Source organism: Podarcis cretensis, assembly GCF_951804945.1.
Source record: "Podarcis cretensis genome assembly, chromosome: 2".
In the NCBI taxonomy this organism is placed as follows: Eukaryota; Metazoa; Chordata; class Lepidosauria; order Squamata; family Lacertidae; genus Podarcis; species Podarcis cretensis.
Window position 1 is genome coordinate 671,495 of NC_137171.1, and position 14,325 is coordinate 685,819.

A 14,325-nucleotide genomic window follows, 5' to 3' on the forward strand; every position below is an offset into this window, starting at 1 on the left:
AATGCCAACCTTACAAAGCCAGTCACTAGGAAAAGTAAAGAGGACACGAAGAGGACAGAGTTGCTTGGTTCATGGTCACTGGAATTTTATTATTTTTTAAATCTAGGTCAGACTAAGGACAAGGCCAGCTTCCATTCACCCTAGTGACAATGGGTGCAGGGGCAGAGCCAAGTGTGTCTCTCCCTGTAACCGCTTGGGATTTCACAAAGGAAAAGGTCCTGAAGCACAAGGGAGTCCAATATGGGGGGAGGAAGGAGAACCCAGCAACTTACCCGCTGCATGGCAAGCTGCTCTTCTCTGTGCAACATAACCCTGTGCTTGGCAGCCCGGGAGGTGGGCCTCATGTTGCTCCCAACCAGGGAGGGGGGCAAAGCAGGTCTCCCGTCAGCAGGGCCATCGCGGGGCGGCCTCTTCCTGCGCTCAGGAATTCGTTCAGGTGCATTGGCCAGTAGAGCCACTCCTGCAAGAACAAGTCAGATCACAGAAGATATTGGGAGGTGTCTGGCAAGCTGCTTTCAGAACAGGAAAGTTTAGGCAGTTCCCTTGTTCCGCATCCCAACTGGATAGGAAGGAGGCTTTTTAGAGGAGACGGTAGCAAGAAAAGTTTTACTATGACACCTGCAAAATTGATCAGTAGGCTGAGTATATGTTGCTCAAAGCACACAGAAGCTGTAAGATGAAGAGGTAGCCAGAGTACAGAAAAACTTGTTGAAGAGGCATTTTCTTTTGTAAGAGGTGGGAGAAATGCCTCATAAACTGATGATTGCCATCCATGCCTGGCTTATGTAAGCTTGTCCATTAAATATTCATTCTTAAAAATCCGAAATTCAATTAATCAGTGGCACTTTTTGAACAGAATAAACACTCACCCACATCAGCATGCTTCAGAGCTCCCACATCATTGGTCCCATCCCCACACATCAACGTCACATAGCCAAGCCCCTTCAGTGTTGTGATAACAAACTCCTGCAATGAGAAAACAGAGTGAGGAAGAGGGCCTGCCACCCTCTGCTCAAATCCATGCCATCAAAGAGATTGCTTCTCTTCACCCAAACATGTAGACTCTTGTGAGTTGACTACATGTCAGCATCCTCATTCAATGGGAAGGTAAGGGAGCCCATTTGGCAGCAGACAAAATCCTTTCCATGACTCCACTAAGCTTATGCATTTGATGGCAAGAGTCAAGTGATAAAAAACAAGTACACGGACATCTGGTGCTTGTGGTAAAAGAGGCAGCCCACTTCTAGTTAGACCAAAGAGGCTAGTGAAAGTCTGCATGTTCTTATACTAGCAGAAGTTGCTCTGATAAAAGGATATTATTATTTCCATTTAATTTTTTATTTGTACAGCTGTGCCCAGGATTTTGACTCCAAGGCACTTGCTACTCCTGCAACATTCCACCTCTGTGGTAGATTTGACTAAGAGGCAGTGACTGGGCTCCAGGCCACTCCAAGAGCACAATGGCAGATACAGGATGCAAACTCTTCAAAGATGGTGCTATATGCCAGGTTGTAGGCTGTCCATTTGTTCCACTGAGCCAGAGACAATCCAACACCTGCTGCTCTTTTACTACTAGTGGATGAGAGAAACATGCCCCCCCCCCGGATCCTTGGGCTCGCTGGCCACAAGGGCCTGAAGAACGTTGCGGTGAGGAAGCACCTCTCACCTTCTGCTTGGGTGCAACTCGCGCAAAGACCTGCACATGTGGAATGAGCCGAAGCAGCAGCTGGGCATCTGTGGCCTGCAGCTGAGAGAGTCCCTCTCCTGTGACACACAGGTTGTGGTCCCTGGTCAGCTCCTGTAGGGAATCTGGGACGATGGGGAGAGTGACGGTGCCGCTGATGGACTGCCACTGCCAGCTGCAATCTGGAATAGAGGATTTGATTAAGGGGGAGGCAAGCATGGGTTTGATTAAGGGGGAGCATGAGGAGGGGCTGCCTGCTTTGCAGAACCAGCCCAGGGAAGAGAGCTATCCTGGGCTCCACCATCCCAAATTCCTCCCCTCCATGTACACTCAACAAGCCTTCCCCCTCCCCCCCCCCACACACGTCCCTTCCACTACCTATCAACCATTTGCAGCTGCTTCCAGAGTCTCCATCACATTTCTCACACTGCATTTCTACACCATACATAGCTCGTAGTAGTAAACTGACCCCCCCTGTGCTAACCAGGGCAAGACCTTTCACCAGCACCTTCAGAAAGCTGAATTATACACTGTGTACCATGTTCTGCACTATTCCTATGCTTTTGCAGCATCACAGAATCCTAGCCATGTGCTGCTGCCTTGTGGGGCTCTGGATGATTGTCTGCTCCACCCTGACCACGTCCACCTGCCTCCCTCAGCCTCTCTACCTTTGTCACAGGGCGGCTGCAGGATGAGCGTCTGCTCCTTCTGGGTGAAGTGCAGCTCTTGGGCCACGTGGCAGGCAGTCAAGGGGTTGTCGCCTGTTATCATCACTACCTGAGAAGAAGTAAATGGCAGCATCAAGGGACATTTTCCTAAGCAGGGACTGGAGATGCAATGCACATGTGCCACACAGACCTGGATCAGAGGGGCTGGAAAAAGCTTTAAAAAACTGTTTTGTATATCACAAAATTAGTGTTACATTGTACCTCAAAGCATGTTCTCTTCTAAAATGTCTGTGCGTGTGTGGTTTCTGAAACATCTTTTGCTGGAGGAAACAAACCTCCAGCAAAATATGGAGGAAACAAATAGTTTGCTGGAGGAAAGAAACCTCTTTCTGTACAATAGGGAAGATCATAGCACATTCCCTAGTCTTGGCCAACTTTCCACCACCAGCGATATCGCAAGCTCAACAACCGTTACAATAAGAGCCATTTGACACATCCCTCCATCTTTCAAACCTCTCCACTGTCCCCCACAGCCCCAGTAATTATCTCTATTCCATTCCCAGAAGTGCAGTATACCTTCCCACCTGATGGGGGTGGGGTGGGGAATACTTCATTTGCACGAAGGATAGTCTGCTTCTTCTCCTCTCTAGCCTACCCCCCCCCAAAAAACACAGTGGGGAGCTCTCTCATCCTGGAATGGTCCTTTAGCTACAAGCACTAAATGAAACCTTCCAGGATGTCTTGGAATACTAGATGCTGGGGAGCAACTGGCAGGGGTGTCTCCTGCCATCTCAGCCAGCCTAGAGGGGTGCCAGAGGCATCTAAGAGGCTCAGGTGAAACAGGATGCTGGGCTAGTCAGGCTTTTGATCTAACCCACCCGGGCTCTTATTATGTTTCAGATTCTTATCTTTTCTGCAGCAGTGCCTCTCTGGAGCACCATCCTAGCTTATCAACTTATGTGAACATGAGTGTGAAGAGTTTTTTTTCCTGCAAGCATAGGACATCTCCAATCTCCCAAGCAGAGGATTGTTAAAGAGTGTGGAGGAGGGAAACACCATTCTTGTACACCTTGGCATTATGCTCAAAGACTCTGGACAAGTGGGGGGAGGAGGAGGAGCAGCAGGGATAGAAATAGGAAAGCAGGTGGGACTGTGCAGGCCAGTTCCTCAGCTTGCCTAGGACTCCCATGTCTCCATCTTCCACTACATCTCAGCCAGCAGGCATGCTTTTTCACTCACATGATGCGAGGCATTGAGGATTTCACGGATGACGGGCTTGGAGTCCACTTTAAGGGGGCATGAGACCACGATGAAGCCCATGAATCGCAGGTCACACTCAAGCAACTCTCGTTTCATCTCTCGTGCCTTCAGATGAGAGGGAGAACAAAGATCAGCGCTTTGTCCAACTGAATATTTAGATGCCCCACATGAAGAATCTCCCATAGAAATTCACACCCTGATTCTAGGGGCAACCCTCAGACTGCAGACAACATTGGGATTGCTTGGTAAACTTCCTAGTCCATACCTCACATGGCAATCCGACATGTCAAAGAGCATCCAGGTCTCACCTGGAATTCTGCTTTGTGAAGGTGGTGTGCTGGAGACCATTGACTAAGTTCCCCCCATGTTTGTGCCAAGTCAGAAATCCTCACCCACTTAAATAGCACCTGCTCTGGCACAGATGAGCGTCATGGAAAATCCAGTCCCCCTGCCCTGGGCAGCCCATTCCAACCAACTTGCCAACCATTCAGCAGACTTCCTTTTCCATTGGGCTTGATCAGTTTACTCCGCCCAAATCTTTTTGCTCACCCCTTCTTACTCTGCATAACCACAAACTCTCCAGTCCAATCGTCATCTTCTCTCACATCAACTCTCTTCACCACACACAGAAACTCATTCATTGTCCACCAACTCCCTGAGTTCCCTCCCATCTCTCTGCCTTCTGCCCTGGTGGCCAGCTATGACCCTTCCTCTAAAGTCATAAAGGCTTTCCCCTTCCACATTGCAGTTACTGGGCTGGGGGGGGTGTCTTTGCTAAAAAACCCACATTGACATTGCTTTCCACTCATCCTCATCTGTCAGTTTCTAACTTCTCCCTCTAGGCTGCCTTGTGCATTTATTTTGGACTGTAAACCCTTTGGCCAGGTCCCTTGTGCACTCAGCACAGTGTGGCAGCTGCCACACTTCAGAAGCAGACTTCTAGCCAGGCTGCACAGATTGACCTTGCCATGTGAAAAGCAACCCTCTTGTGCTTTGTCAGAACTCTGAATGCTCCTCTCTACCCTGCAAAAGGAAGGAAGAGGCGTTCAAGGCCAACCACGAGCAAGGGGCCAGTGTCGGTTGGTTTTATCCTTCAGTTTATCTCTAGCACAACTAACTTTACCCATAAGAGAGGCCACAATCTGGCACATACAGAGGCACCTCCCACAGCAACAGGGTCCCAACAGAGCATGTGGAAGGTGTCGCCTGTGCAGGCCAAAGCCTACCTGCTGATGCGTGAGGTGTCCCAATTCCTTGTAGCCGAGTGCCAGGACCCTGGCTCCCTCGCGTGAGATCTCTGTGTGGATACTGTTGTAGCTACTGGGGCACTGAGAGAACTGCACGAGAAAAGAGAGGAGCAAAGAGGGACAGTCACAAAAGAATGTGAAGGCAGGGGAAAGAAGCCCCCCGCCCCGAGCACGTCTCCTTGTGAGCCACAAAGCACCAGAACAGCAGAGGCTCTGGCAGCCTTGGAGGGTGAAGCTGAAGGTTACCAGGTCCAGGAGAGACAAATGGAAGTACATTGCATTCATTCCCACAAGCTGTAGTAGAGGCTGCCAACTTAGACAGCTTCAACAGAGGCTTAGCTACATGCAGGTAAGGCTGCTAGTTATGGTGGCTCAGCATATCAGTTGCTGGGGAACCTAAGTGGGAACAGCACAGCTGCACTCATTCTGCCCTGCTTGCCATCTTCCCAGAGGCATCTGGTTTGCCAATGTGAACACAGAATGATGGACTAGATGGGCTTTTTGTCTAACAACAGCATTGTCAAGCTGCCAAACATTGTTTTGATAATAGAGCACTTCACGAAATCAAAGGCACTCTGGGTATCACGTTTTCAGCTCTGGCCATTTGGCTCCCCACCCCCGACCCTGCCTAGCTGCATGGGCCTTGCTGCCACGCCCTCCTATCTTCGGCATGTTATCTGGCCTCCCCACAATCCAGGGCATAAAATGCTCATCTGCCACTAGGCCAATGTGTGGAAGATTCAAGTACTTCTTTTGGGAAGGTCTTCCAGTCTGTGAGTCGCAAGGCTTTTCTCCGTGTCCAATCCTGCTGAGTTCCTAAGCATTCCCTGCCTTGGCACCAGCCCATTTCATGGCTATAACAATAAACCAAGAGATAAAGTCACACCCATCTCCCTTTGCTCACCATTTTGTGCAGCGTCTCCGGGGCCCCCTTCACAGTTGCAATGTAACACAGATCAGTGGAGCCGACCTTCTCGTAGGAAGCCAAGACCGACATTCTTTTCAGGGCACTGGCAAAATGAAAGCGCTGGTGAATTTTCAGTCCCTGAGTTTTAATACTTCGGGAGAAAACTTTCTCATCTGGAAACAAAGAGATCGGGAAATCCTGAAAGGGTTCAACAGCACCACAAGCAGCAATCCTCCCCTTGGGCTCCTGGGAGTCACAAAGGGGCCCTGAGCCCACAGGATGCATTCCTTTAGCAGAACAAGGAAGCCCTGGCTCCCCCAGCGCACAGTCACGGAACATAAAATGGGTTTCTGGAAACACTGAAGCAGCCTCAGAGTCAGACCGGCTGGCTAGTCAGATGCTGATTCACACCTAGTTCCAAATATTGTGAAAGAAAGTTGCAGGCAAGCTTCGCTCACTCTAGTAGAATTGAAAGGTAAGGGAGCTATGGAAAAAGGCATGCAGCTCAGAACTGAAGCAAGCCTACCTTTGGTCAGAGTCCATTCCACAGCCGTTAGCATGGCTTTCTCCAGAGGGTCACCCACCAGAGTCCCATCATCCAGCTGCATAAGGGAGTGGCATGTGGCGATGACTCGATGTGTTTCAATAGGAATGTCAGACACAGGGGTCACCTCTTTCCCATCTCTACAATAGTGGAGATTACACAGAGATCAATTACTCCAGCTGAAGGACAACTACTGACATTAGTATGACAGAGGACTTGAGAAGGACGCAGATTATTATTACAGTGAACATATAGCAGTTCCAATAACCAATGTGGAAATGAGAATTTGCTAGCGGCTACATGCAAACATTACTTTTACAATCTTCTCTGCCAGGGATGGGGAAACTGTGGCCCTCCCATCAGCCCAAGCCCAAATGACCGATGGTCAGGGGGCTTGGAAGCGAAGCCGAAGGTAGATATCCTGGCTGGATATCTCTATTATTGCCTGAGAACACAGGTGAGGCTTTTGTTTGTTTGTAAGTCTCTTTGGGTGGCCCTGGGCAAGATAAAGTGACTCACAAATAAAATAAAATAATAGTAATTATTTAAAAAGTGAAGAGAGCCCATGATCGCTCTGAACAGCCTCCTTTGGCTCACCCCACCAAGGACCTACCTGAGCCCAGCCACACCTCTCACCACTAGGCTGTCACTGGTCAGGGTGCCCGTTTTATCAAAGCAGCAAATCTGGACCTTCCCTGCAAAGGGGATGCGGAATGGCTCGGTGCAGTAAACATCTTCAAGAAAACAGAGAGGGAGAGGTCAGCGATCACTAACCCCCTTTTTTTCTACTGGGCCCCACTAATGGTGGTAAAAAATTTAAAATATACCTTCCTTTTTGTGTGAAGGCCTCGTCCATCATTGCCCTCTCTCCAAGCAGAGGAGGAGGGGGCATATGTGCGCGCGCCTGCACACACATACACAATCAAGTGAGGAAAACGACACGGGGGTCTGTACCCAGTGAAGTCACTTTGCTTGTGCAACAGAACTTCCCCTCTCCTTGCATGCCCACTGCCAAATCTGTTCTGCAGGCTTGGGAAAACCCCAAAAACAGTTCTGGGGGGCATATGGGGGGGAGGAGAGGGATGGGCAATTCTGTTGCACAAGCATAAGTCTTTGTGGCTACTACCTAGTAAGTTTAACAAAAGGACAAACTTGCTTGTGCTCATTTGCTATGCAATTACAAGATAAAGGGTATATCCACCTCTCAGATGGTAAACATGAAACAGTTCTGTTTGGGCATGGACTGAGTGGCCACGGAAGAGAAAGGGTTTATTTTAGTAATGCGTTTTTACAAACGCATACTTCTAGGAGGAATAGGGCAACAAAGCCAGTGGTTCTAAGAACTATGGGCTGCTTCACCATGGCAACAGGGATTCCGCTCTTGGGCCAATGGTCCCAGACATCTCATAGGAGGACACTCAAGTCCATGAGACAGGATGGTAGGCATTCTAAATCAAGACGTGGGGATGAAACCTTATGGTGGGGAGGGGGGAGAGAAGGGAAAGATTAAGCCCCTTGTTCATGGGACCTGAAGTCTATGGGAATCTGAGAGGGGATAAGTGCTGGACAAGACCCCTACATCTAGCCAACTATTATATAAGCAACTTCTTATGTTGCGCTTTGTTTATAAGGCCATAATAGTCAAATATTGTAGAACACAGTATCCTGCAATAAAAATAAAGTTAGCAAACTGCTCAGAACCTGAGGGTAGAACAAGCTGTGAAATAAATAAAACAGGGACACTTCCTAGAAATGCAGTCAGGTCAGCAGTTTCACCCCCTGCAATTTCAAAGCCTGCAGCTTCATTTCTTGGTGAGGCTTGGTACTTACACAATTTGGCGAGAGCAATGAGTGAGGTGTTGACGGCCAGAGAGAGCTCGATGGGGAGTTCAGGTGGGACAACTGAGGTGAGGATTAAAGTGCATTCCAGAAAGAGCTTGTAACGGTTCCTGCTGGGGTCCTTGGTGCCTTGGGAAGGGGAGCAGACACATATTTATGCCATTTTACTGCTGCAAAGTCCACCAATACAATCAGAACAATGTTTCCCAAACCACATGCTGCGGAATGCCTATGAGCTACAAGAGAAATGCTAGTGTGCCAGGAGAAATGATTTTTTTTTTTTTAAAAAAAAAGAGAGTTAAGTTTCTTGTGATCTCAGCATCTCCACCCACAGAAAAGGCTGCCAAATCATGTGTACAGGATTTACTGTTCTAGGGAGCAATGGATACATAGCAGGACAGCCCATCATCAAGGAAAAAACCATCTAGGTGAGGCTGCATCCCTGTCAACACTCAGGCAGCCATATCAAATGTATGCTCCTTCTATGAAACCCCAACCTGTGCCCTCACTGATACTATTTTCTGATCTGTAAGAAACCTAGGTTCCAGAAATAAAAAATCACCTTCAACCCACACATACGCTGCCGCTGCAATGGCAAAAACGAGCAGGAAGAGGATGAAGATGAAGGTCTCCAAGTTGTTGGCTGTCACCCGCTTCACACCAAACAGGATGGTACGCAGAAGCTTCCCCTGGGAGGGAGGAAGAGTTGTCAGGGGGAGGCAGCAATAACCTCCCTCAGGAGAAGTGGCAGGAAATGTTTTTAGTTAACTTGAGACTAGGGGCAGTGAGAGAGCAATAAAACAAGACTTTTAAGAACTTCTTATTGAGATTCACCTGCCCACTGCAGTTCAGTAAGAAGGACCCTGCTGGCTAAACAGTTTACTCCCTGAAAAATCAGACTGATATATAAAACAGTTGTAGCAAGACTGAAAGCGCCATCCGCTCTTAGGACAGTAGCAAAAGGTTCCCAGGGCTTGCTTCCAAGATTAGCTCTCCTAAGATTAGCTCTCCTAAGTCCTCAGCTCAACACAATCCCCAGTTTACTTAGGGGAGCTTCAAGGGTTATCAGAAGTTTCAGGAAGGCAAACAGAAGACCCTTAATAATCAAGGGCTCCTGAAGGTGGAGCTAAATATCCAGACAAGTCTTTGTCTCTTTACGTGCCAAGTCAGGTGGATTACTCCCAAGGGTAAAATAAACATGAAAACAGGTTTCTACTATCTCATGTTAAGTACAGTGGTCTGCCCCCTCCTCCCTCGAAGTGCTGTTCTGAGGGTTCTCCTGACACAAACCCCAAACCAATTTTGGGTGACAGTTGTGCAAGCGGAAGCCCAGTGGCTCTCGTTTCTTACCTGAGATGTATTGAAGCCTGTCCTTAGAACATAGGCCACACACCCGTTATCAACCGCTGTGAAGAGGTATAAAGGAAAAGGATTACGCAACATGTTGGTATGAAAAAATGAGCAGATGAATAGGTCAAGTTGTGCAGTTCTTCCAAAGAAGTCCTTCGGACATGAACACTTTGGCTTCAGCTGCTACATGGCGCCAGGACAGACCATCAAGAAATGCAGAAGAGCTAAAGCGAAGGAAGGAAGCTGCAACATGCAGAAACCAGTCTAAGCTTACACAGCGCAGAAGATGCAAAGGTGTTGGTAGATCTGTGGTGAATCATAGTGCCTCTCCCTCTCTTCCAGGCTCAGGCAGTTTCTCTTGGATCATGTTTTGAAGGAGTTGTATCTGACTTATAGGGACGCAGGTGGTGCTGTGGGTTAAACCACAGAGCCTAGGACTTGCTGATCAGAAGGTTGGTGGTACGAATCCCCGCGACGGGGTGAGCTCCCGTTGCTTGGTCCCAGCTCCTGCCCACCTAGCAGTTCAAAAGCACGTCAAGTGCAAGTAGATAAATAGGTACCGCTCTGGCGGGAAGGTAAATGGCGTTTCCGTGCGCTGCTCTGGTTCGCCAGAAGCGGCTTAGTCATGCTGGCCACATGACCCAGAAGCTGTACGCTGGCTCCCTCGGCCAACAAAGCGAGATGAGTGCCGCAACCCCAGAGCCGGCCACCACTGGACCTAATGGTCAGGAGTCCCTTTACCTTTACCTGACTTATAGCATTTTCAGCAAACGTTTCCCCTCTCTCTCCCTTTGAAATTGTGTTTTTTTTAAAGAATTTTTTATTTATTCTATATTTTTAAATGCCTTCCCAATCTGCATCATACTATAATGAAATCCTATTATTGTCAGAAATGCATATTATTCAAAAGGAATAATATACAATTCTGTAATTAAGGAGTATTTGAGCTACCCCTAATTGTGTAATTTATCCAACCTTGGCTTCTTTTGCCTGCATGCTTTTTTATAATGCAAGTTTAATTCTATCATGTGAATCACTCAGGTAGCTTCTGTTGGAGAAACTGGACCCTTTTGCTTTTTCTAGCACTAGCTGCTTCACTACCAATGTCTGCACGTCTACTTGATCTCAAAGTTTCAGTTTCTGAACAGGTATATATCCTCATCTCACAGCTAAAAGTGATGACTTTAAATTCTGCACCAGGGAAATTCTGCCAGAGAAGGGGAAAACACAGGTTTCCACGGGTCTTTCCTACTGAGAGATTACCGTATATACTCGTGTATAAGCCAACTTTTTCACCACATTTTTTACGCTGAAAAAGCCCCCTTCGGCTTATACTTGAGTGAGGTGGGCAGCGCGGCGGAGGGACGAGCAATCCAAAAGGAGCCCTTTCTCGCTGCTGGTTCCACCGCCGCCGCCTGCCTCTTGCAAGGGCAGGCACAGGAGCCGCAGTTGGGAGAGGCGCTGTGTTGCGCCTCTCCCAACCGCGGCTCCTATGCCTGCTCTTGCGAGCAGCGGAGGGACGAGCGGCCCAAAAGGAGCCCTTTTGGGCTGCTTGTTCTTCCTCCGCCGCTGCCGCCACCACCAGGTTTGTGGTGTGGTGAACCGGCTTATACTCGAGTCAATAATGCGATGAGGCTACATTTTAATATTTTAATGTTTCAATATTTTAATGTTGTATTTTAATTTTGTTTTTAAGTTGTAATCATTCAACTTGTTTTTATTATTGCTTGTAAGCCACCCTGAGCCCGGCCTTGGCTGGGGAGGGCGGGGTATTAATAATAATAATAATAATAATAATAATAATAATAATAATAATAATTTTTTTCCATTTTTTGTGCTAAAATTAGGTCCCTTGGCTTATATTTGGGTCGGCTTACACTCAAGTATATACGGTACCCTTAGTGCTAAAGTTAGTGGGTTTATTATATCAGCAATCAAGCAGCAACTAAACTGTTCAGGGAATGACATTTTAAGAGCTTCCCTGCCATTGATTCAAGCTAGATAGGCATGTACATACGTTTCAGGCCTGTGCTTGCTTTTTGCGGTGGGATGTGCTGTACAACTTTCGTTCCCCCAAAAATTATGTGCAATCTGGAATCGGCCTTCATGTCCAAGACATATTCTGGGTCTAACTCTTCGATTGGCTCCTACAATAAAAGAAGAAGAAAAAAGCACATTTGGGAACTGATAACAGATGTCCAATAATGCCTGGCCCAACTATTCCGCCTACATTAGGCAGGTACAAATGTAGACAGACATCAACAACCTGCTCTGCACCTGCCTGCATTCTTGGTCACAAGGGAGCAAGCTATATGTAGTGATATTTTAACACAAAAGACTCTAAAATCCAGGGACTGAGAATCTCCCTCATTCCTCAACTTTGGAAATCTGCAGCTGCTTCTACAGTTGGAGGGAGCACATCAGGCATGTGATTCAGAACTGCTTCCCATATTTTGCCTGAGGGCTTCCCTTGTGGGCTTCCCATAAGGGCATCTGATTGGCCACTGTGAGAACAGAATGACGGATGCTCTTATGTTCTTAATATACAGTGGTGCCCCGCAAGATGAATGCCTCGCAAGACGAAAAACCCGCTAGACGAAAGGGTTTTCCGTTTTGGAGGTGCTTCGCAAAACAAATTTCCTATGGGCTTGCTTCGCAAGACGAAAATGTCTTCCAAGTTCCTGCGGGTTTTTTTCCCTCCCCCCCCCTTTTCTAAGCCGCTCAGCCACTTATCCGCTAAACTGATAAGCCGCTAAAAGCCGCTAAACGCACTAATCCGCTAAGCCGTCAATGGGCTTGCTTCGCAAGACGAAAAAACCGGTAGACGAAGAGACTCGCGGAACGGATTCTTTTCGTCTTGCGAGGCACCACTGTAATTTAAAATAAAATAAAAAGCATCTAAAAAGAGTATTTTTCAGTGTAAAGTTGATATTCCTCTACTCCCAGATATTTGATGGGATGAGTTTTATATCAGCCTTTGGTAACTGGCCATCCCTGATGTTTCATTATACTGTTGGGGTAGTGCAGTTTTATTATTTTATGGTGACTGTTTCTATTGCTTCATTTTATATAAATGTTTGTATATTTTAACTGCTCCAAGACAACTTGAGTTTTCTTTTAGAAAGATGCATCTAATAAATTCAACAAATAAAACTAAGTGTTGTTGTGCTTTGATGCTTTGTGTAACTGGATTGCTTTGCCAGTTTGTTTGTTTTTAAATAAATATAAGCACTGTGCTATTTGCAATTTGAATTTGGAACTACAAAAGCACCACCGGCATAAAACCAGCCACTTCCTGTTTCTTCTCTTGTTCAGTAAGTCAGAGGACTCCACACTGGGCACCATGGGAGGGAGCACCACCCATTACCAAGGCAAGGGATCCATCAAGCTGTGCTGGATACACACAAGCTGCCCTTGTTTTGGGGTTGTTGTTTTTTTAGATTCATTAACCAACCAAAACCAGTGAATCCTGAACTCAGCTGGAGTTCACTCTGCTACCTAAAGCCAATGACTTCCCACAGATGATGTATAGTAAACAAAAGCTGCCTTGCCAGATCAGGCCAAATTGATCTAGTCCAGCCTCCTGCGTCCAGCAATGGCCACTCATAGGACACTGGCAACAAGCAGGCAGAATGAGATGGTCCTACTACCCGAGGCTCTAAAATACGCCACCTCTGAACATGGAGGTTCCATATCGCTCATAGTAATTGCCAAACCTCTCCTCCAAAATTTTGGCTTTGCCTCTTGTTGCCATGGCAATCTCTCCCTCTGCATAAGCGAACACATCCCTGCCATTTCCCCCGTCAGCTTCATGTTTCTCTTCCTTACTATTCAAAGCTACACCTCCTCTCTCCTTCACTTTCACTCCTTGCTCCCCAGGTGTCCCCGTTTGATCCCTTCCACTATGTCGACTTTCATGCAGCCCCACCCTGCAGCATCTATATGGCCCGTTTCCCCATTTCACATTCACTGTGTCCATTTTCCTGGGTCAGCACTGTCTTCTGCAGATTGTGTAACTGCCAGGCATCCTGCTAACACTAAATAAATTGTGACTAAATTAGCAGAAATCATCAGGCAAACCTTCATTTGAGGCACTGACTCTCCAGTCAACATGGCTTCATCTACGATGCACTTTCCCCGCAGCAGCAGCACATCGCACGGCACAAGGTTCTCATGGGGGGAGCGGCCTGGAAGTGAGAGTTGGATGCTCAGAAGGACTGGGGGGAAGGTGGGGCCTTTGCTCATAAGGTCTCGGGACTCTTGAGAGAGGGACTGTGTCAGGTATTGAAAAGACTCAGGCTTCAGGCCCATGACACAAAGTTGCTTGAAATATGCACATGCTAATTTATACACATAGTTGAGCTAATTAAGACTGTGGGTGGCAGGGCTCTTATCAGCGCAACACTGATCTTACCAATGGACACAATGTCCCCTGGAATTATCTCATCGCTGGAAATTGGACGCCACTTCCTGTTTCTGTAAACCTGCAAGAGGAAGAGATATTATTAGTACTACTGTTCTTTATTAATTTAATCTTCATCCACAGATCTGTGGGTGGTTCACAGAAGGGTGGCATTTAGGATGCTAGAGGAAGAGGAGCTGGAGCTGTCCACAGACCAATTTCCCCAAATTCACCTCGTCATACCTACAGTTCATATCAGCTTGGGCTCAAGGACTCCTGAATGGAGACCGTTGGACCAATTATCCATCACAGGTTAATCTATCAAACAGCAACCCCGTTCTAATACTTTGGAAACTCAGGCCTGGTCAGGTCAAGAGCCTCCTGCACTCTCTTGATCAACTACAGCACCACCTGACAGAATGAT

General features: G+C 47.4%; 1 protein-coding gene across 1 annotated transcript in view; it reads right to left on the reverse strand.

Moving 5' to 3' along the window:
- ATP13A1 (ATPase 13A1) overlaps positions 1-14,325 on the reverse strand; it is a 34,933-nt gene that overhangs the window by 4,978 nt on the left and 15,630 nt on the right. Inside the window, exons 6-20 of the mRNA XM_079967793.1 lie at positions 13,914-13,983; positions 13,580-13,686; positions 11,517-11,646; positions 9,500-9,555; positions 8,712-8,838; positions 8,141-8,278; positions 6,924-7,044; positions 6,293-6,450; positions 5,764-5,939; positions 4,839-4,949; positions 3,592-3,717; positions 2,353-2,461; positions 1,667-1,866; positions 870-966; positions 273-460 (exon numbers count right to left, since the gene is read on the reverse strand). Of these exons, the coding sequence (XP_079823919.1) occupies positions 273-460; positions 870-966; positions 1,667-1,866; positions 2,353-2,461; positions 3,592-3,717; positions 4,839-4,949; positions 5,764-5,939; positions 6,293-6,450; positions 6,924-7,044; positions 8,141-8,278; positions 8,712-8,838; positions 9,500-9,555; positions 11,517-11,646; positions 13,580-13,686; positions 13,914-13,983 (1,914 nt within the window). The remainder of the gene's footprint in view (positions 1-272; positions 461-869; positions 967-1,666; positions 1,867-2,352; positions 2,462-3,591; positions 3,718-4,838; positions 4,950-5,763; positions 5,940-6,292; positions 6,451-6,923; positions 7,045-8,140; positions 8,279-8,711; positions 8,839-9,499; positions 9,556-11,516; positions 11,647-13,579; positions 13,687-13,913; positions 13,984-14,325) is intronic.